Genomic DNA, 26,227 nt, shown 5'->3' with positions numbered 1-26,227 from the left:
GACCATCCGTATGTGGAACTACAAATTCATTACCTCATAGTGCTTTTTTCTAAGGCCTGAATTTTCTGTCTGTTCAGTTCTGTTCTGGAATAAAGAACCATTATCATTTGCTTTCAGTGTTTTAAATTTTATCTTGTACAATAAATTTTACTGATAATTTCTGAAAATCTTAGGTAGGCCTGTAAAACTGTGGCTCAGAAAGTCTTCCCAATCAGATTTATGTAAATGTATTCTGCTCTGTTTCCCTTGCATTCAAACCTGTACCTTTGAGGCCAAGACCTTGGCAATTCAAGGACAAAGTGAACTTTAATTTGGTACATTTTGTACTTTGACAAATAATGGGGGAGAAATGCCCTCAAAGCTTGATTGGTTCCAGCCACATTTGCCTGTCACGATTTTTCAAACCATTATAATCAAATCACAGGCACAAAAGACCCTTCCTTCAAAAACAGATTCCTGCAGAAAGCAAATGAAAAGGACAGGGGAGAAGGATCACGTATTTGATTTCTCTCAAATCTATTTACTGTCCAATTTGTTTTGGTTCTTAGGTCTTTGGATATGCTAGCAGGTAATTACATTAATGGCTGATAAGGTGACTACTAAACATTTGTCATTAATTGCAGTTTCAGAATCACTTAAAAAAATCAGTTATCTTGGTTTCTAAAAATTGTTTCTTCTCGCTAGACACAGGAGACAGGTGCAGAGAGTTGACCAGGTGCCAAGTCTCAGGACTGTCCAGTCTTCCACCTCAGCTCTGCAGCCAGGCCTTCTGAATATTCTAGCGGTTGGAAAATCTATTCCCCTAGACTCGCAGATGCTATTCTCCCCCGACTGGCTCTGCGCAGAACATCATTATCTTTGCCGAGCTTCTGTCTCTATGGCAATAACAGATGGGAAGTGCTGTGGAATTATTCATGTTCAGAAAAGGAGGCAGCCAAGAAGGAAGGGGAGGTGGAGGGAGAGGAGAGGGGGCACGACCTGGGATGGCGGTGACGGGGGCGATGTGGGCATAGGGAAAAGAACTCGGGCGGGGGCGGGCGAGCATGAGGATGTGGCTTCTGGGCCTTTGGTAAACCTGCGGCGGGGAAAGTTGGGGTGGGGCGGACACGACGACACCTACTAGCACAGAAGTACTCCCAGTCAGCCCACTCCAGGTGTGGACCCCAATTCCAGCAACCCCAATGCAGTAAACAAGGAGAATAAGTTGTACGAAAATAAAGGAATAAAAAGGCTTGGGGCGGGGGCCCGTGCAGTGAGGCTCCCTGCACTATTTCAGTTCCTGATCTTGCGGCGGGGTGGAGAAAGGGGGATTTCTTGGTGTTTCGAAATATGACGGAGCAGCTCCGCAAGTTCAATATTCTAACTAGCTACCCTGGGAAAACTGAAAACTGACCAGGCGGATCCCCCTACACGCCCGTGAGGTCGCAGCCGAAAGCTCTTAAATCGTTCTTTCCCCACCTCGTATCATGTCTTTCTCAAAAAAAAAAAAAAAACACCAAAAACACCCCCCCCCCAAAACCCTTCGTAAACACTTAAAAATGGGTAATTCATAGCTCCGTTTTGGAACCGAGAGGGGAGGGGCGGGGTGGGGTGGGAGGCTGAGAAGCAGGGGCAGAAATGTTTTCTCTGGGTTTTGCCGGAACTTTGGCCACCCCTCCCGCCTGGCTCGATGGCGGATGGAGGTCAGCCCGGGGAAGGCGTCTGGGTGGAGGCCGCCCGGGCCGGGCGAGGCGAGGCGAGGCGGGGGCCGGCGGGGCGGGGCGCAGCCGGCAGCTGGCAGGGCGGCCCGCGGGCAGGAGGCCCCCCGGGGGCGAGGGGCAGCCGGTGGGAGGCCCGCGGGGCGGGGACGTCTGCGCGGCGGGCCCGGGGGAGGGAGGGGGGGGCAGGGCCAGCGCGGGGGCCGCTGCAGGACGGCCGCCACCCGGCTATCTCCGGGGCGGGGCGGTCCAGCTGCGGCCCGCGGGGGGAGGGCGCCCGTGCCTGACCTCGGGTGGCGGCGTTCGGCCGCCCGGCCCCGCCTCCGCCCAGCCGGCTGCCGGGGTCGCGCACAGTGCACCGCCCGGCCGCCCTGCCCCCTTCCTCGCAGTCGCGCGGCGGCCCAGAGGCCAGGGCGCCCCCGGGTCTGGCCCGTCACCACAGAGCAGCGGGTGGGGCGGAGGCGGGGCGGTGGCGGCCCCAGACAGCCGGCTGGGCGACTCAAGGAAGGAAGGAGGGAGGGCGGCGGTGGGGGTGGGGCGGGGAGGGAACATCCTGTCTGCGCCGGGTGCACCGCAGACAGCGCCGTGCGCCAGCCGCCCAGACGGCGCGCGGGGCCAGGAGCGCCAGGCGCGCGCCCGGGGGCGGGGGGAGGGGGTGCGCGGGCGCGCGGCGACAGGGCGGTGGGGGGTGGGAGCCCTGAGGAGCCACAATAGGCCAGACGGCACGCGCGTCCCCGAGGGGGCTGGCAACCGCGAGGCAGTGGCGACGCTAGCGACACCGCGCGCGCGCGCCGCCGCTGGCTTCGTTCCCTTCCCCTCCCCCTCCCCCTCCCCGCCGCCCTCGCTCTCCCCCGGGCGGCCGGAGACGGCGGCGGCGTCTGCGGGAAGCCGTGTGTCTCCGCAGTGACGTGGGCGGGCCGAGGGCTCGGTGACGTCAGAGGGCTGTGTGTAGCGATGTGTGTGGGGTTCGGAGCGGCGCCGGCACAGCCGAAGGGAGCGGGCCAGCGGCGACGGCGGCGGCGGGCACAGGTGCGGCCCCGGCTCGCGGGGGGACACGGTGGGAGGCAAGGGGCGCGCGGCCTACGGGGACCCCGACGGTGGCCACCGGGGTGGTGGGGAGTTAACAAAGCTGATCGAGCTTCCCGGGCGCGGAGGCCAGAGTCGGGGTCCGGATGCGCGGGTCCCGGGTGGGGTCGGGGCCAGAGGGGGTTTGGGACGGGAGTCCCACGGCGGCTCTTGCCTCGCTGACCGCGGGCGATGAGTTCTGGCAGGGGAGGACGCTGCACTTGACCGGAGCCGCCGGGACCCTGGAGACCGGGACACCCGTCACCACCACAACCCCGCCCGTCTGCGCTCTGGGGGGATGTCCTGGGCTCAACCCGGCCGGTCAGCGCCCGGCCGCTCGGAATCTGGGCTTGGCGTTTGACCTGCCCGCGGTCCCCTCGGTTCTGGCGCGGGGCGGACAGCGGGAGGTGCAGTCTTGGGGCGCCGAGGTAGCAGAGAAGTTCCCGGGGAGAGGGTGCGCGGGGGATTTCCGCAGGCCTCCCTGGCGGCCCCCGCAGTGGGGCGATGTGGGAGGGCACTTGGGGTTATCCCAAACTCGCGGGTGGGGGCTGGGGGACTCCTCCCTCTACTTCCCTCTCCCGGCTTCACTAACCGCCCCCCCCATCCCGAGTCCCCGGGTTACTTGGACTGCCCCCTTCGGGTTGAAGATGAGTAGGTGGTTTTGCGTGGTGGGAGGGCTTCGGGGCTAAATTTAGGGGCTCCCAAGGCAAGCCTCCTTAGCCTGCGTTGGCTGAGGTGTCCTTGTGGTGGCGAAAGTCGGTACGATGGCCAGGGAGCTTTTCGTCCTTAATCCTTTGGGTTTGTTTTAGGGTATATTGCTGGGGGGTTGAAAAGCAAAAGTATTTTAGTTGTTGGATTTTTTAGGGGGGTGGGTCTCAAGCAGGGAATGGAAGAAAATTTTTTTCTTTCCCCTCTTCCTCCATTTGCATTCTTTGTGAGGGCTGTCTGCCTTGTGCGTTTTGTCCCGGATTAGTCTTGTTCAGGGATGGAGATTCCCTGGCATGCAGGTTTAGAGCTTTGGGTTTCCATTAAGCAAATTTGCTAACCTTTAAAAGGGAAAGTTAATTTTTGCCTATACTCCAGAAAGATGGTATACCCTGACTGGATGAGTTAATGCACTTGAGATTGTAACTTAGTTACATATGGTTCATACGTTAAATTGTATATTTTTTGGAGGAGAGGGTGAAGCTAGTGGTTTTTTTTTTTTTTTAATTAGGACATAAAGCCACGGATTGTTTTCAAATTAAAATGGCATACGTGAAAAAGCCTATGATAGTGAGTTTTGTGTGAAATGATATTCATATTCTGAATTTGAGTAGCCTTCCTCCTTTTGAGGGATACTATTGCTTCACTGCCTTTCTAAATTGCTTTCCTATTTAAATGAAGGGTCTTCTAGTTAACTGGTGTTAGATTTAAAGAAATTACTCAGGTGTCACCTTTGGTAAAGTGAACTCAGGTTAAGATTAAGAAACTGGTTTGAAACTGACCCTTTGGCCTCTGGAGCAAATTCAAATGTAACTTTTCCCCCGTCTCCCTTCTCTTCCAGATTAATTAAAAGAAGAGTGAACTGTAATCCCTGAAGATAACTGGGCAATTTTTCATTAAGTATTTTATTATTATTATAGAAGTGCAAGTGGAGTCAGAGGTTCTTACTGGTGTGGAGATTTATACAACTGTTCAGTTTGTCGGCACAGACCAACAGACCATTTTTAATGGAGATACTTCCCCTCTCCTTTTTTGGTGTTCTTGGTGGCAAAGACTAAATTTGATTACATCAGTTTGACTTGTCTGGGTTTTATGATACAGTAATGGCGTAAACTTCCCCACATGCTTTGCTTTAAAACAACCAACCATTGCATTGAATCTGGACGGGAACTTAGAATTCAAGAAAACAAGTGTCCTCAGAAACGTGCTAATGATTATATTTTGTATTAGAAGCAAAATGAGGGATTTTATAGCATTTGCAGTGAAATTATGCTAGAGTGTAAGCAGAACCAAACAAAGTTGCAAAATCTGTTGAGCAACTTAAGAGAATTTCTCTTTGGAAGGTAAAATTTTCTATAAGTTATAAATATTCATATACCCTTCTCTCTTCACATAAGCAACTTAAAAATGCAAATTTCAGACATAATTATTTAATACAATAGTGTAGCAATGGAAAACCTACAGACGAATTTCTCCATGGTTCCGGGCTCAAATAAAAAACTGAATGAGATGGGAGATGATGGCAGCCCTCCAGTGAAAAAAATGATGACAGACATTCATGCAAATGGAAAAGTGGTAAACAAGGTGCCAACTGTAAAGAAGGAACACTTGGATGACTATGGAGAAGTACCAATGGAAACTGATGGAGATCATGCCAAGCGAAACTGCACTACCGTGCCTGAACCTTTAAACTTAAATCCCAGTTTGAAACACACATTGGCACAATTCCATTTAAGTAGTCAGAGCTCTTTGGGTGGACCAGCAGCATTTTCCGCTCGGTATTCCCAGGAAAGCATGTCACCTACTGTATTTCTGCCTCTTCCATCTCCTCAGGTTCTTCCTGGTCCACTGCTCATCCCTTCTGATAGCTCCACAGAGCTAACCCAGACTGTTTTGGAAGGGGAGTCTATTTCTTGTTTTCAAGTTGGAGGAGAAAAGAGACTCTGTTTGCCCCAAGTCTTAAATTCTGTTCTCCGAGAATTTTCACTTCAGCAGATAAATACAGTGTGTGATGAGTTATACATATATTGTTCAAGGTGTACTTCAGATCAGCTTCATATCTTAAAGGTCCTGGGAATACTTCCCTTCAATGCCCCATCCTGTGGGCTGATCACATTAACTGATGCACAAAGACTATGTAATGCTTTATTGAGGCCACGAACTTTTCCTCAAAATGGTAGCGTACTTCCTGCTAAAAACTCATTGGCCCAGTTAAAGGAAACTGGCAGTGCCTTTGAAGTGGAGCATGAATGCTTGGGCAAATGTCAGGGTCTTTTTGCACCTCAGTTTTATGTTCAGCCTGATGCTCCATGTATTCAGTGTCTAGAGTGCTGTGGAATGTTTGCACCCCAGACTTTCGTGATGCATTCGCACAGATCACCTGACAAAAGGACTTGCCACTGGGGCTTTGAATCAGCCAAATGGCATTGTTACCTTCATGTGAACCAAAAATACTTAGGGACACCTGAGGAGAAGAAACTGAAGATAATTTTAGAAGAAATGAAGGAGAAGTTTAGTATGAGGAATGGAAAGAGAACTCAATCCAAGGCAAGTAGTTTAAGTAGCAATTTTGAATAGTAATGATTTACTTTGACATAAGAATTCTTCAGAATATAACTTGTATTAAAAAAACTCAATGCAGCGGCAAAAAACATTGATCAGTATTGGGTTCATATTGCAATTTTTAGGCTATAAAGTATTTTCCTGTACATTTCTCATTCGAACTTCCAAACAACAACCCTGTGAGATAGGATTATTCCCATTTTACAGATAGAAAATTAGGCTCAGATCAAGTGACTTTTCCAAAATTACATAGACAGGGAGTGAAGGAATTGGGGCTTCTTGATGAATATTGTTTTCTTAGTACTCAAGGTAATTTACATTTGGCTTTATTTCCACTGGCAAATGATGGCTAACCAAAACAATTCTGGTAATGGGCTCAAACAGCATTTTTCAAAGGTATATCTATGATTTCTGATGTTTCTGTGCTTGGCTATTCGGGGTTGGTCAATATTGAACACATGGAAGACATTTATCTGAAGAATTTGTAATTCTAGTAATCAAGATTTTTTTTTAAAAAGTAATTAAAAAAATTATGACATAGCTAGAAAAAAGTTTATATTAATGAAATACTAGTATAACAAGCTATCAGCAAAAAGATCTTAATATTCTTCCCACCATATTTTCTGGTAGGCTAGGCTGAAATTGTCATTCTAATTTTGAATTCCTGGGTAATACACAAGATTTGAGTTAAACATTCTGTTTGATCTGGTTATTTTATGTATTTTTCCACTTGACTTAAAATTGATATATAATGTATTTAACACTAAGTGTTTAAAGTGTATCAAGAATTGCTCTTGAGCTGTTTTACATATATAATTTTATTTAATTCTTACAAGAAAAGATTGTTATGTTTTAAGATCCTTAAATTTTTCTGCCGTTAGTTTTGATTCTTTGAAATGACACTGTCCTTTCTGTTTACAGAAGAAGTGAATTAAGTATATTAAGTGGCTGATGGAAGGTTGTTCACCGCACAGTTAGGGTTTGGTCTAGAGTTTAAGATTACATGTTCTGTGCTTTATCATTGTATTCTTTAAGGTTTGGAGAAATTTAGTTTAAAGGCAGTGGTTTGCTTCTGAAGTTCAATAAAGTTAGGGTAGTTTGCTACTTGCTACTTTCCAAAAGGTCAACACTTGAAATTCCTTGCCAGTGGCTACTAGATAAGTTTATATTCTTCAGGTGCAGTTGTTAACTGGTTTTAAAGCAGGATTGACTTTTAAGCTTGTACTCCACAGTGGGAAACTTGATTATAGCTGTACTCGGGCAGCTGAAGTTTGTGCTCAGAGATGAGGACCTGCCTTCTCAGAATGTGGAATGCTCTCCCTACCCTGTTTTTTTTTTTTGTTTTTTTTTTGGTGGGCCTGACGTTTGAACTCAGGGCTTCATACTTGCAAAGCTGGCTCTCTACCATTTGAGCCACACCTCCAGTCCATTTAGCTGTAGTTATTTTGGGAACTGTTTGCCTGGGCTGGCCTCCAACATTTATCCTCTATCCTCTCCTTCTCAGCCTCCCAAGTAGTTAGGATTACAGGTGTGAGCCCCTTTTAATACCTGGGATCTTGCCCCCAAGCTAATTAGGGACTCAACGCTTGTATGTCCATAAGTGGCTACATTATTTGCGAGATAGTCTCAAATCTTCATTAATCCAAACATTTTTGGGATAAACTACCCTTCCTATGTTACTGCTCTCTGTTTGGGTGTAAGAACTATGGCAGTGGATTAAAAAAAAAAAAAGTGGATGAATTTACTAAACTGAAATTGATTATGCTAAGATTTGGTTAAAATTGAAACCATCTTTCACCTGGAATGTACTCCCCTGAATTTGTTAATATGAGCTCATTTTTGATTTGGGGAAAGTGTGAGCCCCCCCCATTTCTTTGCTGCTGTTGTTGTTATTATTTGGCAGATTTGCTGTAGTTCTTGTGATGCATTTTGATTTTGCTTCCAATTTTATGTGAATTGAAGGAAGTTGGGAAATTTAAGAAAACGTTCAACAGTCAAATCTGTATTTTATTTTATTTTTTTGTGGTACTGGGGTTTGAACTCAGTGCCCTCTCCTTGAGCCACTCTGCCAGTCCTTTTTGTGTTAGATATTTTTGAGATAGGGTATTGAGAACTATTTGCCTGGGCAGGCTTTGAACTGCCATCCTCCTTATTTCTCCCTTCTGAGTAGGTAGGCATGAGCCACCAGTGCCTGGCTCAACAATCATCAAATCTTTAAGAAAAGTTTTTTTTTTTTTGGGGGGGGGAGTTTGTATTATATATATATATGTATATATATTTATATTTGTACATATAAAATATATATGTAAGTTTTTGTTTTTAAATTATGCTTGTTACTGCACATTTTAAAAATTCATTCCTCAAAACATCGTAAGGTAGTTTTTCAAGGTCTGTAAGGAAAATAAGTTAGAATATTTCCTCCTCTTAGATTTTCTTAGTTGTATAACTGATAACTGGTAGACTGTTGAATGCTCATCTTCTGACTTGAAGGCCAGTAATTTTCCTGAGGCAAATGTAGTAGCAAAAACTGTTCTTAGTATAATGGTTCTTAAATTCTGTATTAACCTGCATGTAGAGTCTGAAGTATTCAATTGGGGATGGTAGTGGGGGTAGTCCTTGATTGGGGAACATTTTTCATCACCTTCTGTGAGTTGGTTGTTAGACAAACCAAATTGACCAAAGGAAGCTGATTTAAAGAAAATAATAAAGCCAGGCTTTTTTTGTTTAATAAAGAGTGCTAAAATATTAACCCGTTATATCAAGGACCTTATGTTTAGTGTGAATACTAACATAATTTAGTGTACTTATTGTTTGTATAGTCAAATTATTGTTTTTGGATTAGAAAAAAGAAACTAAGCTAAGGATGGTATATACCCTTACATGTATATTAAAATTCAAATTTCTAACATTCAGACCATTTTATTCTTAGGTAAGTATACTTTATACTTATGGAAGAAATCTTTATAGGTTATCTGTGATGCAAATAGATGTGTTAAAGATAATCAACTTAAAAAGTTTTCCCTTGGTTGGGGGTGAGGCTCAATGGCAGAGCCCATGCTTAGCATGAATGAGACCCTGGATTAATTCTTTTTTTTTTTTTTTGTAATCCCTGGAATGCATATTAACCATTTCACTACCTTTAGTTTTGCATCTTTATTTCATTTCTTCATTTCTGCAGAGGTTATTGGAATAGTAATAGTGCAAAAATTTATCCCCTCTTATAAGCCTACTGTACCTTTGTTTAGGAAGCCCTTTTTTTGGTATAAACTTAAATGAAGCAAATCCACTAGAGAGAAGGACAACTATAAAGAGTAGTGACAAAATATGTTCGTAGTGGTAATTGTGGTGGATTTCATGATAACTTGTTATCTTCTCCAAGGTAACTTGTACTTTGTGATTAGCACAAGTTGTAATCATTTGGGAATAAGTTCACAGTCAAATGAAGTATTTGTGCTCATTGGAGACACTGCATTTGGGACCACTGTGAATGTTATCTTCCTAGAATTAATAATTATCTCCACAAGTTTAGAGACAAAAACTATTTCTTTCTCTAGAACCTAGTTTAGAGCCTGACATGTCAAAGGCAAACAGTTAAATCTTTGAATGAGAGAATGAATGTGAAAACATTTTGGAAGTTAAAAAGTCTTTACTGTAGAAATACAGGATGATATTTCAGATGATTCCAAAATATTAATGTATATTTGAACATTCCTCCTTCCCCCAAGCATCTCTTGACTTCTGTGAAGAGATTCTTAAGACAAATAAGGTAACTGAATATTGGGTCCAAATAGATCTCATGCTTAGTTGTTTGTAGACAGTATACCAGTTGGATATTTGTTTACCTATCAAAATAAAGCACACAAAAAAGAAAGTGGGAAACAAGTTTGTTATAGGAAATAGAAACATTTCTTAATCATTTTACCATCTGAGATTTGCAACCTAAAAGATACATTGGTTACCTTGGAGATAGTGCCTCTTCTCTTTTCTTGGTTGAGATCACTTTGAAGTTTGGAATGATGGAGACCAACACAGGCCTATTTGGACTGCATAAAAGTTTGTTTAGAATTTCTTTCTCCTTTTTCACTGGGCCTTTATAATGAGTTTAGAATAATTAAGATTTTGGAATTCATCCTCTTAATAACAGGATTTGTAGATCCTTCATTTCCTTGGCATTAAAGAAAAAAATATTGGTTTTGTTATTTAATTGTTTTGGTGGCAGTGGGGTTTGAACTCAGTGTCTCACACTTGCTAGGCAGGTGCTATACCACTTGGCCACTCCGCCAGCCCCTTCCCTGGTGTTTTATAAGGAAATCTTTAGAATGACTTTAACAAATTCAGAATCTGTATTCATTTTTACCATTAAAAATGAAATCATTAGCATTTGAGAAAACTTATTTTAAAAAACTTAGAAATTTATCTCTTTAGTTTGAGTTTCTTTTCAAACTATAATTTTTCATTCATCCAGCCTTCCTCATCTGAGGTTTCATGAAAGAAGTAAGCATACAGAAAATGATATCAGAGATGGTTTTGTCAGTTCTCCCAAGAATAGTACAGAGTACATTCAAAATGTATTGAAGAGAAGTTAATTCATTACATACAATGAATGCCTTGGGCATTTTTTAATTATCTTGAGAATCCAGTTGAGAAAGTCAGAAGGGTCATGAAATCAGTTTAGTGGGTCACCAGTTCTTAAAACAAATGAAATGGAATAAAATAGGAAATAGAATAAAATAAAATAGAAAACAGAATACATTGCATATAGTAAGATTAATTAATCTCCATTTGATATTGACAGTTTGTTATTTGAAGGCCAAGATCTGTTTTTAAAAGTCTATGTTCTAAAATGAGATAGAAAAATAAAGCCTTAGATTTATGTTGACAAATACTTCAGTGAAAATATGTTCATGATATTGAAATTCCTACACAGCTGGCTAGAGATGTAGCTCAGTAGTAGAATGCTTGCCCTAGTATGCTTAAAGCTCTAGGTTTGATCCCCAGCATTGGAGAAAAAAAAAAAAAAAAAAAAAAGCAGCAACATACCACGTAGTTGAAATATTAAATTGATTGAACAATAAAATTTTTATTTTGAAAAGTCCAAGGAATTAATAGGATTTTTAATAGTTCCTTATCCTTCAAGTTAGGAAGTGATATATTTTCTACTTTGCATGAAAGATTTAAGATTAACAGTTGCATAGTCACTATAAGAACTTGAGCCTTTGCTTTTCCTCTGAGCATTTGTCAGCCCTTCAAACCTAAAATTGGCTTAGTGAGGTAGTTGGTGAGTATGATCTTTGAGTCTGTCGTAGCATCAGGCATTGCTGTGACTCCTAAAAAGCTATCTTTGATGAGTTAGTGCATATGCTTAGATCATATTGTCTCAGTTTTGCATTAGGTTAATTATTTCTGATGATTACAATGAAGTGAGGAGAGGCAAAGCCTTAAAAACTCCTAAGTAGCTATTTGCTACCTTGTAACTCTATTTTATTTCAGTTGTAACACTCCTTCACAACATATTGGAAGTATTGAGGAAACTTGATACTATACTGAGGGATTTAGTTTCTTTCAGTAGAGTTGTTGGCAGCTGTTTGGTAGGGTATGTTTTCTGTACTTCTGAAAACATTTGACCATTTCAGTGTCTGTAGATGGTAAGGAGACCCTGATAGGGATATTCACTTTATACCTAAGAAGTTATTTTCTAGTTATGTATCCAGTAGTGTATTTGGTTGCTAATGATTTTTGTTGGGCTAACACAGAGTAATATATATGCATTTAATATGCATTAAGTTTTACTTTTTGTAATCATGCCGTTGGAAGAAACACTGTTAAATACCAACCTACCTGCTATCTTTTGAACACAAAAATTTAAAGATAAATTCTTATAATTTGTAGCATTTTAAAAATCCTATTTAAAAATAATTTTTAAATGCTTTAAAAATGACTCACTTCTGATTTTTGTTAGGATTTTGGAAATCCCACCAGTGGTTTATGGTATCGTCTCAATTTCATTAGTTCATCAGTGTTCGTCTTTAGGACTTAAGAATCATAATATTAATCTGATGCTGTAATTAAAAACTGTGGTGCCACCTGAAAGCAAAGTTTGTTATTGAACAATAGACTGAGACTTAAAAGGGTTTTTTGTTTTTTAGTACAAATTGGAATATTTGTATATAAATAGTGATTAATGGGTTATTTACTTTTGTGTTTAAAAAGTGGTAATAAAATTACTTTTTAAAATGAAATGAAGCTCTCTAAATTATTTGTCATTATGAGGCTAATAACCATGTATCACTAATACATAATAGTTCTTTATTAGGAAGTCTGATTATCAAAGTGTATTATATATAAAGTAACCATAGTTAAGATGCGGAAGTTTGGAGGAACTTTTGTAAAACATTTACTAATTTTTACTTATTAAGAATTAACTTGCTGTATGTTTTGTTATTGTTTAAAATTTGCTTTCATAGGTATTATTTGGTGTTTTATTTGGTATTTAAGAAAAGAACCTTTGGAATGAAATAATATGTCTGAAATTTTGCTTATGTGTGTGAAATGAAGATGCCATCTGTTCATTTTGTGGTAGATAATGATGAGAAAGATGGATGATAAAAGCATTTAAAAATGTTAAGACTCTAACTGAAGCTACTAAATGAAGCCCTTTCCTTATTTTAATGTTCAAATACACTAAGAAATAATTTTTTTCATGTTGAAAAGTAAGACAAAAGCCAGTAGGTGCTCATATCGTGAGATCTGGTTTATATTTATGATCAGTAGCCCTAGTGCTGTGGCATTTAATTATATTCTTTTTCTGAAAACCTAATTTGTATGTTGACACAAATGTAAAATAGATGAGAAAATCTGGCCTGACTGTGAATGTTTTGTTGTATAATATGTGCTTTTGTTAATTGTTTTAAACACACAGTTAGGATAATTTGCTATAAATGTGTTTATGGCTTTTCACAGCATATTAGGTAAAATTAACTTGCAGTACTTTATCACTGTTAGTGTTATGCATTTCCCTGTCATTTGTATTATTTAATTTGTATGTCTGGTAAAATACAGTCTAGAGACTAGGTGCTTCATGAAAGAGACAGATTGAAAGATAAATGTGAAAGAGACTATCTTGTGAGTTTCATGGTTGCCTTGTAGCCTGTAGTGCTGGGCCCTGGCGATCTCATCCAAGGTCTCACACATGCTGTTCTTATGCTCCACCACAGAGCTATACCCTCCAGTAACCTTTATAAGAGGCTGGGAATTAGTGAGCTACAATGGCAGTCAGAAGTCTCTCAACAAATACTGAGTCCCTACTGTGTGATAGCATGGGGCTAGGTAAATACAAAGAAAGGATGTTTTTTTATTTCAATTTGCCATTCCATGGCAGGCTGGATCGCCACTTGTCAGTGTTGAAGAGGGACCACTCAATTTTCAAAGGTTAATTTCCTTAGAACCACTGGTTTATGATTCTGTTAGTGGATTGGTATGAAATAGGAAACAAAAATGAGAATTAAGAGAAATAAATGTTTTAGGTGAATATGCTAGTAGTTATTTAACATGGCATCAGAAGTTTAGAGATACAGAAATGAAGACATAAATCTTACTCATACAAATCAAATTGTAGAGATTTTTATTTTTATTTATTGGTGGGACTAGGATTTAAACTCAGGGCTTCAAACTTGCAAAGCAGAAGCTCTACCACTTGAGCCATACCTCTTGTCCATTTTATTTTGGTTATTTTGGAGATGGGGTCTTGGGAACTATTTGTCAGGCTGGCCTCAAACCTCAGTCCTCCTGATCTCAGTTTCCCAAGTAGCTAATATAACAGGTGTGAGCCATTGGCACCCAGCTAAGCACCAAATTAAAAAAAAAAAAAACATTTTTAATGAATTTTCATAATTTAAATAAATTTGAATCTTAAGTGATGTGCAGAACATAATCAGTTTATTGATTCAGGACTTGAGCACTAGTTACTATACTTTCTTGAATTAGGGATAGGGGACAATTGAGGAATATTAAATAGTATTTGCCCTGGCCTATGCTGAAGCCCTCAAGATTGTCTTGGTTTTGAAGCAGTTTTTGTGTTTACATTTTGTAATTCTCCTTTTTCCTTAGAATGTTAGTTGTCATTGAGCACTTATCATTTAGTACTTGTTGCCAGAAGTCAGTTGCCTTTCTAATTTACTGTTAGTAATAAAGTGTAAGGTGAGAAACTATGTAAACAGTGATTGGTTTATTTTATAAATAAGCAGTTGAATTTGCCCACATTCTGGATATTAGATCATAATTTGAACCTTTAGAATATTTGATCAGCATTTTGAGGTTTCTTTAAAAAAATATTCTATTTATATATACTTAGGAGCCCTCACTGAAAACTCTTAAATCCTTTTGAAGTATTATTTTCCCTGTAATTTTGTGATCTTACTAGTCTTTGAAATTCCTTGCCAAGTTTTCTTAGCAAAAAATGTATACTCCCACCAACACAAGTTATCATATTATATTTTTTTACTTTATTGGCTTTAAGTCATCTCCTGTTGCAATGTTTGTTAAAGAAATTACTTCTTTTCTGTTTTTAGCCTTTTTTTGTTGAGGGCATTGGGCTACTTGGCAGTTTCCTCCTTTAGCAGGATGCGCCTAATAGAACCATGGATAGTTCAGAATTGATTTTACTTCAGTCATAACTGCTTGATACCCTTTCCTTTCTAGTCCTTTTCTGACTCTGGTTTCTGAACTACAATGTTGGGACATTACTTAACACAACTTTCTTAGAGAGGTATTTCTTCTTTCTCTTTCTCTCTCTCTCTCTTTTTTTTTTTTTTTGGTCTTGCTAGGGACTGAAGAACCTAGGGCCTTATACATGCTAGGCAAATGCTGTATCACTGAGCTACATCCCTTACCCCTGTATTTTCATTATTGAATGAGGTTATGATTCCTACATACCCCCTTTCTAATTGCAGAAAGGATTGGAGCCTCACAGAGTCAAGGTTCAGAAAAATATCCAGCTTTCCATTTTGACTTAACTGTCTTTGAACTCATTCCTAGTCCTGTTCTCCCTCACTCTGCTGGATTTGTCTGTTAACCTCCTTTCTCTGTTGTTTACCTTAACCATGGCATCTTTCACCTGCTACTTCTCTCTTCTACCAGTGAATATTGCTCCTTTGAAAAGGCATTCTTCTCCCATAAGAACAGGGAAATGACTGTAATGTGAAATATGTGAGGAAAGGATAGTAGGGGAGGACAAAGTATGAAACAAGTCAAAATAAGGGAGAAGTAGTAACCATAGGCCATTTATGCTCTTTCTTTCCCTTTGTTTTTAGGTACAGCTCATCCTTCAGTGCTAAAAAAAAAAAGAAGAAAGCTTTCTGTATGGTTCATTGATACTTAGATACTTGTTAACAAGAAGTACTTACTTACTGCCTTAGAATGTTACCTAGCTAATATTCTAACAAGTACTGTGGAGGTGGGATATAGGCTATCTAAATATAGTAGCAAGGATGATAATCAGAAGTTCGTTATGCTGTACATTTTCCAAGCACCATTATTTAAATTCCATAAGTATGAAATTAATAAGATCATTTTGAGTGATCCATGTTGACATGTATACTGAAACTTCTTATGTGGGAGAGTTCATGTAGCAGTCTGAGTTTGAAGTGATTAGGAGGAGTACTTTAAGGAAAGACTACTGAAAGATGTCTCTTTAAAAAAAAAAGTAGCTCTTTTTTACCCAGTGTTCCTGTCCAGTGGACACAAAATTAACCATCAGAGGCTGAGTGTAGCTTAGTGGTAGAACACTTGTTCAGCTTGAGCAAGGGCCTAGGTTTGAATCTTAGAACCTTTTAGAAAAAAACAACAAAACCCATCACATTTTACAAAAAAAGTTTCCACATTTTTCTACAGGCAGATGCAGCATCAGGAATGGAATTACAGTCGTGGTATCCTGTTATAAAACAGGAAGGTGACCATGTTTCTCAGACACATTCATTTTTACACCCCAGGTGAGTGGGTATTCTGTTGCTTGTTCCTTCGTTTGTTTGTTCATTCATCTAACAGCTATCTTTTAGGTACAGTTCTAGAAGCCAGAAATTGGCTTTCTTGCTAGTTACATCTTTAAAATTAAAAAAAAAAAAAAAAAGTTTTTTTTTTTTAAAGACAAGTATATTGGAATTTGTTTCTTTTATCTTTGTCATTATAGGGAAATTGCAGGAGAATTATTATATCTACTCATTAAAACATAAAACATGAAATGAATTGTAAATTGTATTAATGTTGGAGATAAACTTGGTGTTTCTTTTTTAGAAATAGGTCATTTCCTTTCTGCCCTGAAGTAAAAAATGAGAGTTCTATTTTTCATTTCCTTCCTTATCTTCAAGAGGTAAATCAACTCTTCAAGAGTTTGGTGTGCACCTTTGATATTTTAAAAAGAAATTCTTTTAAAAATTCTTTTTTTTTTTGCTGTACTGGGGTTTGAACTCAGGGCCTACACCTTGAGCCACTCCACCAGTCCTTTTTTTGTGAAGTGTTTTTTTGAGATAGGGTCTCACAAAACTATTTGCCCAGGCTGACTGCAAACTGAGATCCTCCTGGTGTCTGCCTCCTGAGTAGCTAGGATTACAGGCGTGAGCCAGTGGCACCGCACAAAATTTAGGACTTTTTATAACAACCACACCCCTCCCAATCAGGTTTTCTTATTTTCCATAAAAGTACACCATGGGTTATAAGCTTTTTGTTTATTGAGTCCTAGATTTTCATTTGCTGCTGTAAATCTGTAATCCTCCCAAGCATGGTGAAGAGTGTCAGTATTATTAGTTACACTTGTACAAAATCACTATCATACCTATTTCATTCCAAATAAGTCCTTTTGACACTATTGAACCTGTGTTTTCTCTAAAAAGCAGAATACTAAGTTTTCATATACAGAGTTCATGTGATTGATAAAGGGGAACAAATAGATGTCCTATCCACAGGAAACAAGATAAGTGAAGATTACCTAAAGTTTAGGGAATTAAGTATTAAATGGTTACATATTTCACTAAAGTTTACTTAGGTTATAGTTAGAAGTGTTACTTAAATATCTAGCTCAAATTTGTTCCATAAATCTTACAGATAATCTGAGCACTTTTATGTGAACTTTGAGCAAAATTGTAGTTACCCTTTCAGTCTTCATTTCACATAATTTACTATTGCTATTTTGTTAAATAGGTAGAAAGTACTATGCTATTTTAAGATTTCTCTTTTGGGTTTGATACATGGGGAGCTGCATAGTGGCTGGGCAGCATTTGGAGTCTGTTCTCTCTTTGAGACCTACATGAGAAAGGTCCTGGCAGCTCCTCATTGGGCTGATGTGGGTCAGGCCCTCGCCTAATTAAACAGTCTCACAGAGAAAGGGTCCCCCTAAGAAAACAGTCCTCAAAAGTAGTAGATAGTCTGTTTTCTTTCTGGAGTTAACCTTACCTACTACTCAGAGATGCTAACTTCTCTATGAAGTGCTTATGCTTTTAGTTCTCAGGTGGTTTTAAGGAAAGGAAAAGAGACTCAATTTCCTTCCCAGTGAGTTTTTAGTGCCTAGAAATTATTTGCAAAAATAATAATCCTTCATAATCTTTGATCTTTTAAAGTGCCAATAGTTTCCTTTTCTGTGACTTACTTTCTGAGTTGTTACATTGTCTGTTTTGGTAAAAATAAATAAAATTGAGTTTAACTCTAGAAAGATGTCACATATTTTGATTTTTACCTAAACATAATATGTAATATGTGTCTTATTTTTCCTTTCTTGTTTTCAGCTACTACCTATACATGTGTGATAAAGTGGTTGCCCCAAATGTGTCACTTACTTCTGCTGTATCCCAGTCTAAAGAGGGCACAAAGACAGAGGCAAGTAAGTCCCTATCAAAAAAGTCAGAAAAGCCTCATGGTAGTAGTAAACATCAAAAAACAGTGTCTTATCCAGATGTCTCACTTGAGGAACAGGAGAAAATGGATTTAAAAACGAGTAGAGAATTATATAGCCATTTAGGTAAGTATCCAGAAGTTATATTTTAAAAATCAGATGTCTAATAAACACATTCAGTATTTTAAATTCAAGTTAATCTTTCTAATTTAAGCTTTTACTTTAAAAAAATGCTAACTTTCAGAACTCTGGATGATTTTTTTTTGAACCTCAGTTGCTGCACTTTTCTGAAGTGGTGATAGCCTATGGAGGCCAATGAGATAGATGTAGGTAGGCTACATGACTTCATGTTGCAAGTGATATTTATTGAATATTTTTTCTTCTGCCTTTTCTTGCTGTCACAATTCTTCAATACGTTCTTATTTTTTCTAATTTTCTATGGGCTGAGAAACTGTTTTATATTAAGAAGTATATATAAGGAAGAATAGTTAGGTTTAGAACTCAGAGAAACTTATTCACAGAATAAAGCAAGGGTTGAATGCTTCTCTGGCAGACAACATACCTTTAGAATGCTACCTGTGTAACTTGCCATGCACCAGCACAGCTCATCAGTTTGAGACACTAACTGACTTGGAGCAGTTGGATAGTGTTCTAGTTATTTAACTATTTTCATAAAGAGGATCTTCCATACTTTGAGATTTTTTTTTTACTGGGGCTTGAACTCAGGGCCTACTCAAGAGCCACCCCACCAGCCTTTTTTTGTGAAGGATTTTTTTCGAGATTAGAGTCTTGCAGAACTATTTGCCTGGGCTGACTTCGAACTGCGATCCATCTGGTCTCTGCCTCCTGAGTAGCTAGGATTATAGGTGTGAGCCACCTGTGCCTGGCTATACTTTGAGATTTTTAAAGCTCATCTTATTTTGGATTGACACATGATAACCAGTAATTCATAATGAATCATTATGTCATATTTGCATTGTGTTTTGTTTCCCAAATTAATTCTAGTAATTAAAAAAAAATAATTGACGTAATTATTGAGCTATAATTTACATGCCATAAAAGTTAAAAGTGTACAATTCATTAGTTTTTTAGTATAATCACAACCACCGCAGCTATTTAATTCCAAAATACTTTCATCACTCCCAGAAAGCCATATACTCCTTCAACAGTTCCTTCTGTACTCTTTTTTCTATAGTCACTAGTCTATTTTCTGTGTTTATGGATTTACCTATTCTGGTCATTTCCTATAAAAAGAATCATACAAACTGGGTGCTGGTGGCTCATGTCTGTAATCCTAGCTAGTCAGGAGGCAGAGATCAGGAGGATCACTGTTCGAAGCCAGCCTCAGGCAAATAGTTTGTGAGACCCTATCCCAAAGAAACCCATAACAAAAAAAAAGTGCTGTGGAGTGGCCTTTGCCTATTTTTAAATTGGGTGTTCTGCTTACCATTGAGTTATAAAAGTTCTTTATATTCTGGATCCTTATGTAAGTTTTGCCATTCTGTTAGTTATCTTTTCACTTTGCTAGTGAACCTTGAAGCATATAAGTTTTCAATTTTTGTGAAGTCAGGATTTCTATAGCTTTGTAGTAAGCTTTGAAATTGGGAATTGTGAGTCCTCTGACTTTGTTACTCTTTTTCAAGATTGATTTGGTTATTTTGGATTTCTTACATTTCTGTATGAATCTTCTAGTTAGCTCATCATTTTCTTTAAAAATCTGAGCTGAAATTTTAATAGGGATTGCTTTCAATAAGTTGATCAATTTGGGAAGTATTGCTATCTTCACTATTAAGTCCTCAGCCCACGTGTATATGGATGTCTTTTCATGTTTGCAAGTTCTTTCAGTGATGTTCAGAAACTATCATTGTACATATCTGGCACTAATTTTGTTAATTTTTTTTCCTAAGTATTTTATTCTTTTTAATTTGATTAGGAATTTTTTTCTTAATTTCATTTATATATTATTACCATGTTATTCATACTTTGTTACTTGATTTTTTTTTCTCTCAAAGATCCATCAATCTCAAATAATTCTACAAACAAAAAGAAACCCGAGCCCACTATTTGCAACTTAGTAAGAGATACAAGCAAGCATGATGCTGCAGCTTCATCTCCTCTTGTCAAAGATGTTACTTGTGAAGATGATAAGGGAAAAATCATGGAAGAAGTAATGAGAACTTATGTAAAACAACAGGAAAAGCTGAACTTGATTTTGCAAAAGAAGCAACAACTTCAGATGGTAAAATTATTATCTAAAGAATAAGCCATTATTAAAAGATAATTTTGCATATTCTTAGGATGTGAACATGAGATTCTGCAAATGTACTTAAGATTATTTAGTTTTATACAAAGAAGCAATTTTAGCACACCTTGAAATTTTTAGAGAAAATAGTTTTGAATGATTGCTTCTACGTAGAAGTAGTATGGTAGATGAGTTTTAAGTATTTTCTGACATTTTTTCTTGAACTGAAAGTTTAACACGATGGAAATAAAGTACAAATTATATTATGATTCTTTACATTATAGGAAGTGGAAATGTTGAGTAGTTCAAAAGCCATGAAGGAACTCACTGAAGAACAGCAAAATTTGCAGAAAGAGCTTGAATCTTTGCAGAATGAACATGCTCAAAGAATGGAAGAATTTTATGTTGAGCAGAAAGACTTAGAGAAAAAGTTGGAGCAGGTTATGAAGCAAAAATGTACCTGTGACTCAAATTTAGAAAAAGACAAAGAGGCTGAATATGCAGCACAGGTAAGAATTATTCAGTTTGCATAGTGATGCCCGTTCAACATGGAAGTGGAAACTTACTTTTCAATTTAAGGAGTTATTTTTTGCCAACCTAGGCTAGATTTCAAAGTAGATAATTCTGGTAAACATGGCTTTATTCAACATTGTCCAAGACAAGTTTTTGACCTTGATTATTTTAAACTTTTATTGGGGTTATATAATTTAATTCCCTGAATTGCTAATCTCTAGTTTTCTGAATGTAAAATCATAGTTCGTTTTGGACTGAGGTTGCAGAGTATCTGCTTAACATGCAAAAGGTCCTGGGTTGAATTTCTAGTACCAAATTAAATACCAATTTTTTTTTTTTGTGGTATTGGGGTTTGAACTCGGGGCTTTGTACTTGTTAAGCAGTTGCTCTACCACTTGGAACACACCTCCAGCCCATTAAAATTTTATATAGCAATTCATAATATGGGGAAGATGAGCCATTTAACATGAGCAGGCTGTAGTGAGAGGTATGGTAAAGTGTAGGGTATGTGATCGTTTCTTTTTCCCTCAATGTCATGCCAAATGTCAAAAATGTTAGATATTCAAGGAATTGTATCATGCATGAAATAGTTCATTTTGTAAGAAGTAATTTGAAAATAAGTTTTTACCATGATGGGTGGATTAATTGGGAAAACAACCAAACATAAACTGACACAGTCTTTTAAATCACACAGTTGGCAGAACTGAGACAGAGATTGGACCATGCTGAGGCTGATCGGCAAGAGCTCCAAGATGAACTCAGACAGGAACGGGAAGCAAGACAGAAGTTAGAGATGATGATAAAGGAACTAAAGTTGCAAATATTGAAATCATCAAAGACTGCTAAAGAATAGAAACCGTTAGATTCATCTGTGTATTACTGACAGGATTTTTTGTTTGTGGCTTGCTTTGCTAATTGAATTCTGAACATGTTATGTGCATGAAAATAACTAGGCATTTTGTTCATTTGTAGTCAGAAAGAGTGAAGAGATTATATATTAGTACATAAATTTTTACATTTTCAAATGAATGAAAACATGTTTCTTTGTATTTTTTTTCAGTCAGCTTGGTAACAATACTGTATGGTTTCGACTAGTAAATAATTACCTATATTTCTAATGCAAACTTAAAAATCATATACTTTTTGAAAGCTTCATTATGTGATGGAAAGTAGCTGGGTCAATTTAGTTATTCATATTTCAAACGCAATTTTAGATTCAACGGTGGCATCATGATTCAGATACATAGTATGGAGTTACTCTGTTTTTCTCATCAACAGTCTCCTAAATTGAAACGGTACACTTACTATTACACATCAAATTTGCTTTTACTTTGTTCAGATTGTGCAGTGAATTTCCACCAGTTTTCTTTGTCATGCCTCCTAAGAGGAGTTTTACTGATGAAATTATGGCACACCCATGGACACAATAGGGAAGGCTAGCATGCTTTGTTATGATCCGCTGCTAAGCACAAGAAGCAGTCACAATTTGTCTTTCAGGTTAAGTGTGGTTAGATTTAGAAGGTTGAGGGTTTTTCTGTTTGTTTTTGTAATGACTTCAGAAAAACAAAATTCTGAATTTTTGTTAATAGTGGTATGAAAACATTAATGTTTTTGAGAAAAACTGATTCCATTGATGTATATTGATTTCTATACAATCCATAATCCTGTACAGTTTTTATATGTAGTCTTATATGGGTCTCACTGAAATTTATATAATGGATTTGTTTTCCTTTAAATTACAAAACATTAAACACCCTTGAAGGTTATTTGGGACTTTTGTATGTTTAAATGTTGTCTTACCAAAATTTGCACGAATGGACCATTTTTAATTACTCTTTAATATCAAAATCATGAATTTATAGACAGCTGGTAGTATCTGATAGGTTAATATAGAACAATTTAAATATTTGCTAGTAAAAGGTTTTTTAGATGATTTTTAGATGACAACAGAATTCCATGATTTGGAGAAGAGCAATATGTGCACTTTTTTTGTTTTCTTTTTTTGCACAGATTTTTAGCATCAAATTTCATATTGGTTAATTCTTGGCTTAAAAGTTATTAGGTAAGATTCTCAATATGCAGTTTTTTTAAAGGATGTTTCCTGAAATCACCACTGATATTATTATGCCGTCAATTTCATTGTTCATGTTCTTTCCTAAGGTACTATGTGAAATTACTTAAGCGAGTTGTAGTTAAAGTTATATCCTGTTTCTACCATACATCCTCTAATAGTATAGAACTTCAAAAATCACTAGGTTATCATTTAACCAGTTATTTTTATATTTTGCTTAATGGTACATATCCAAAAGGAACTTCCCAAAATGTAGCTTGTTTTCTTTTTTTTTAAATTTTTATTTTATTCATATGTGCATACAATGTTTGGATCATTTCTCCCCCCCCCCCCCGCCTTCTCACCCCCACTCCCTCCCTTCCCCCTCACCACCTGGCAGAAACTATTTTGCCCTTATCTCTAATTTTGTTGAAGAGACAGTATAAGCAATAATAGGAAGGAACAGGGGTTTTTGCTAGTTGAGATAAGGATAGCTATATAGGGAGTTGACTCGCATTGATTTCCTGTTCATGTGTGTTACCTTCGCTTGTTTTCTAAATATATTGTGATCTAAGTGTGTATTTTGCATTTAATTTTTGCTATATTAACCCTACAATTTAATTTGTTGATTCTTGGAAACTCCTCAAGGAGGAAAAAAAACGTTAGAATGACATCCTTCCAATTCCATTTATTTAGATTTGGGGAAAGAGAAACCACAGACATAAAATAGTTTTAGGTAAGCCTTCTACCACTTGAGCCATGCCTGAAATAGTTTCAGTTAGGCTGTGAATTGCTTGTATCATAGCTCAGCTCTTTGGGAGGCAAACTCAACTATAATATCATTTATTTTTCTAATTCACTCAAAAATCTTTCTGCTTATGTTTTTTAGCAAATATTAATCTTATTTAAGTTTCTCTCCAAACTTTAAAATAAATTACTTATTTTTGGGACTGTGTTATTTTAGAATTCTAAGTAGGTCTCGGTCACCATTAAATTATTCTAAACTCTTAAATTCTAGTCTTTCACATATTGAAAACTTGCCATGTAACATTGTATAATCTTCATTTTCCAGAAAATACATTGATGTTCCATAGGTTTCTGTGTTAACTTCCTTGAAAATAGTTTTTTTAGTCAGTTGTAAATATTATAACTATTATCATCAAAAGTAACTTTAAGTTAAATTGCACCACATAGCTTGAAAATAATAGAGATTTTGTAATACTTTAAAAATGACCTCTGCTAAAATATCTTACCCATATAAAACTTATTCTTCTATTCTTTGCATGCTCATTTTTTGTGCTGGTTGCTATCTTAAAGTTTGTTTTGGTGTTGTTTTTTGTGTGCCATGCTAAGTTCACTAAGCAAACAGATTTTTCCTCAGACTTCTTAATATTCTTTTTTTTAGGAAATAGAATGTTTACTCTAATAAGCTACATTAAGAAATGGCTTATAAAGAGTTTTGCTAAAGCATATCTGGAGAAAGACAGTTTTAGCTTACTGGATGATGAGTGTTTAATTTAGGTGGTGTTAGTTTCTGTAATCTAAACTTTATGAGAAAAATGTATCAAATTTATAAAGGTAGCAAATATAAAAGCTCCTGCTGTCATTGAGGAAATTTGTAAACACTTCCACAAATGCAACTTTCAACACTGAAAAGATTTGACCAACAACTTGGGTTTGGCTTATGCTTTAATTTTTGTAAAGTAATTTTTTTGCTTGAATTTCTGTGTCCTTAATATTAGGATGTTTATGCTTTTTGAACTGATTTTATAACATTTAATATATTATCAGTTTAAATATAAAATCATTTGTACAGGAGTGAGGAGAAGGAAGAAAAAAACATTTGTATAAACTGAATTATAAGCAGTTATTAAAGTAGATGAAATAGACCAGGTACTATGATATTTGCAGATTATCCATATCTTTTAGAAGTCATGACAGAACAACCTATTTATTTGCACATCTGTAGCTTCTGTTTGAAGACTAGCAAAATGACAAGGAAGTTCAAATAATGTAAAATGTGCTCAAAGTATTTCTCTCGGACTGATTGCAAAGCTGGTACTGAAGGTTTTTGAATAGCTTCTGAAATTTTCTTTCTTTTTTCTGAAAGATAAGACTTAAGTTTTGATTACTTAGAGAAGAATACTCATTTTTATTTGCCCTTCATGCTTTTAATCCACATAGGACATTAAAAATTAATATAATGAAAAGTTGTGCTCCTACTGTACATTTATTCCTGTGCTTATAACTACTTGTTAATAGTCTTTCCTGAAGCTGTCAGCAATAAGGGGCACATCACTGCTGTAGTATACATTGTGCAATGGAATATAAGCAGCTTAAATTTTTTTTCTAGTGTAGAATACTTAAGCATTTCCATTATTAAACAAAAAAGCATATGGGTATTTTATGTAACATTGTTTAAAAGGAGTTTTTTTGTTGTTGTTAAATCTTTCCACTTAAATGGCTTCTAAAGTACATAATGCAGTTTGGAGCCTGTCTAGAAATAGGATTAAGTGTCTTATGTAGTGCTACTGTTTTTGAATTAGAAAGTGATCAAATGTTAAAAAAAAAATTAAGCCCAGAAAACAAATTGTGTTTAAAGATAGTTTAATATAAAAGAAATTTATAAGATTTTTTTCTTCAATATAGATACCTCACTTGAAAAGAAAGCACAGCATCTTTTAAATAGTTCTTGTAAAAACTTCCTACTAAAACAATTGCTAAATCTAGGACATCTTTTGGGGAGTTAGAGTGTGAGAAATAAACTATATTTGCTTTTAACCATTCTGTTAGGAGTATTTGTTATCCTGATTATTTTCAGCCAACATAGTAGTTTTAAATTATTTCTGAGTTTCTAACCTGTGAAGGCAGCGAAGTGAATTATCTGTTCTGCAACTATTGGACAAGTTATTGACTATATTAACCATAATTAAACTTATAATTTTTCCAAGGATGTACAGTTTTTTGATTAAAATTGCTGTGGTTGGTTGCATTACATGACACATGAAACTATTGTCCTACCTCACGTGAAATATTTTATATGGTTTTACTAAAAAAAATAAGACTCATCTATCTGGTCACTTAGTTTACAAATTTTGGATTATATTTATTGAAACATGGCATACTGTGCTCTTAGCTTATACCTCAATTGTATTTTGTGCTGTTTTCCATTTTCATGCCTTGTAAATAACTTGTATAGATTGTGGAGGAAATTCCAAATAAAAAGTTTTAATGCTAATGACATTTGACTTTATTCTCTCATACATAGAAGGTAGATCCAAAAAATAAACATATACACAAAAACAAACATCATATACAAACTCATAAGTAGAGCGTGTTTGTAATAGTGGAACTACTCTATGGAACTTGGGGAAAGGGAAAGGAAAAGCGAATGATAGAGCGTCAACACTATTGTAAAACAACATCTGTGCAGGTAGAGGACATAACGATACTGTATTGAAAGCAGGGTGGGAGGGAAGGGGTAGGAGGGTAAAGGGGTTGAACGGACCAAAGTA

The 26,227-nt window shown here is 37.5% G+C and overlaps 1 protein-coding gene across 3 annotated transcripts; it reads left to right on the top strand.

Annotated features, from left to right (window-relative positions):
• The first annotated feature begins 1,616 nt into the window (after positions 1-1,616).
• On the top strand, positions 1,617-25,950 carry Skil (SKI like proto-oncogene). 3 transcript variants are annotated; one of them, XM_074073799.1, is made up of 7 exons: positions 1,617-1,682; positions 4,309-6,018; positions 15,922-16,015; positions 17,801-18,033; positions 19,920-20,146; positions 20,434-20,658; positions 21,357-25,950. In XM_074073799.1, exons 2-7 carry the CDS (start codon positions 4,917-4,919, stop codon positions 21,513-21,515), a joined length of 2,040 nt encoding a protein of 679 aa, XP_073929900.1. In that variant the 5' UTR covers positions 1,617-1,682; positions 4,309-4,916; the 3' UTR covers positions 21,516-25,950. The 3 variants fall into 3 exon arrangements, with proteins under 3 accessions (XP_073929900.1, XP_073929901.1, XP_073929899.1); XM_074073800.1 differs by lacking the exon at positions 1,617-1,682 and adding an exon at positions 2,530-2,726 and having other exon boundaries at positions 17,801-17,895; XM_074073798.1 differs by lacking the exon at positions 1,617-1,682 and adding an exon at positions 2,531-2,726.
• The last annotated feature ends 277 nt before the right edge of the window (positions 25,951-26,227 follow it).

This window comes from Castor canadensis, chromosome 5 (genome assembly GCF_047511655.1).
Source record: "Castor canadensis chromosome 5, mCasCan1.hap1v2, whole genome shotgun sequence".
Classification (NCBI taxonomy): domain Eukaryota; kingdom Metazoa; phylum Chordata; class Mammalia; order Rodentia; family Castoridae; genus Castor; species Castor canadensis.
This window is presented reverse-complemented; position numbering and strand designations above follow the sequence as displayed.

Coding starts and splice junctions, on each gene's coding strand:
- Skil (XM_074073799.1), top strand. CDS start 4,917: ATGGAAAACCTACAGACGAATTTCTCCATGGTTCCGGGCTCAAATAAA. Junction 18,034..19,919: donor AGAATTATATAGCCATTTAG/GTAAGTATCCAG, acceptor TTTCTCTCAAAG/ATCCATCAATCTCAAATAAT. Junction 20,147..20,433: donor AGAAGCAACAACTTCAGATG/GTAAAATTATTA, acceptor TTTACATTATAG/GAAGTGGAAATGTTGAGTAG.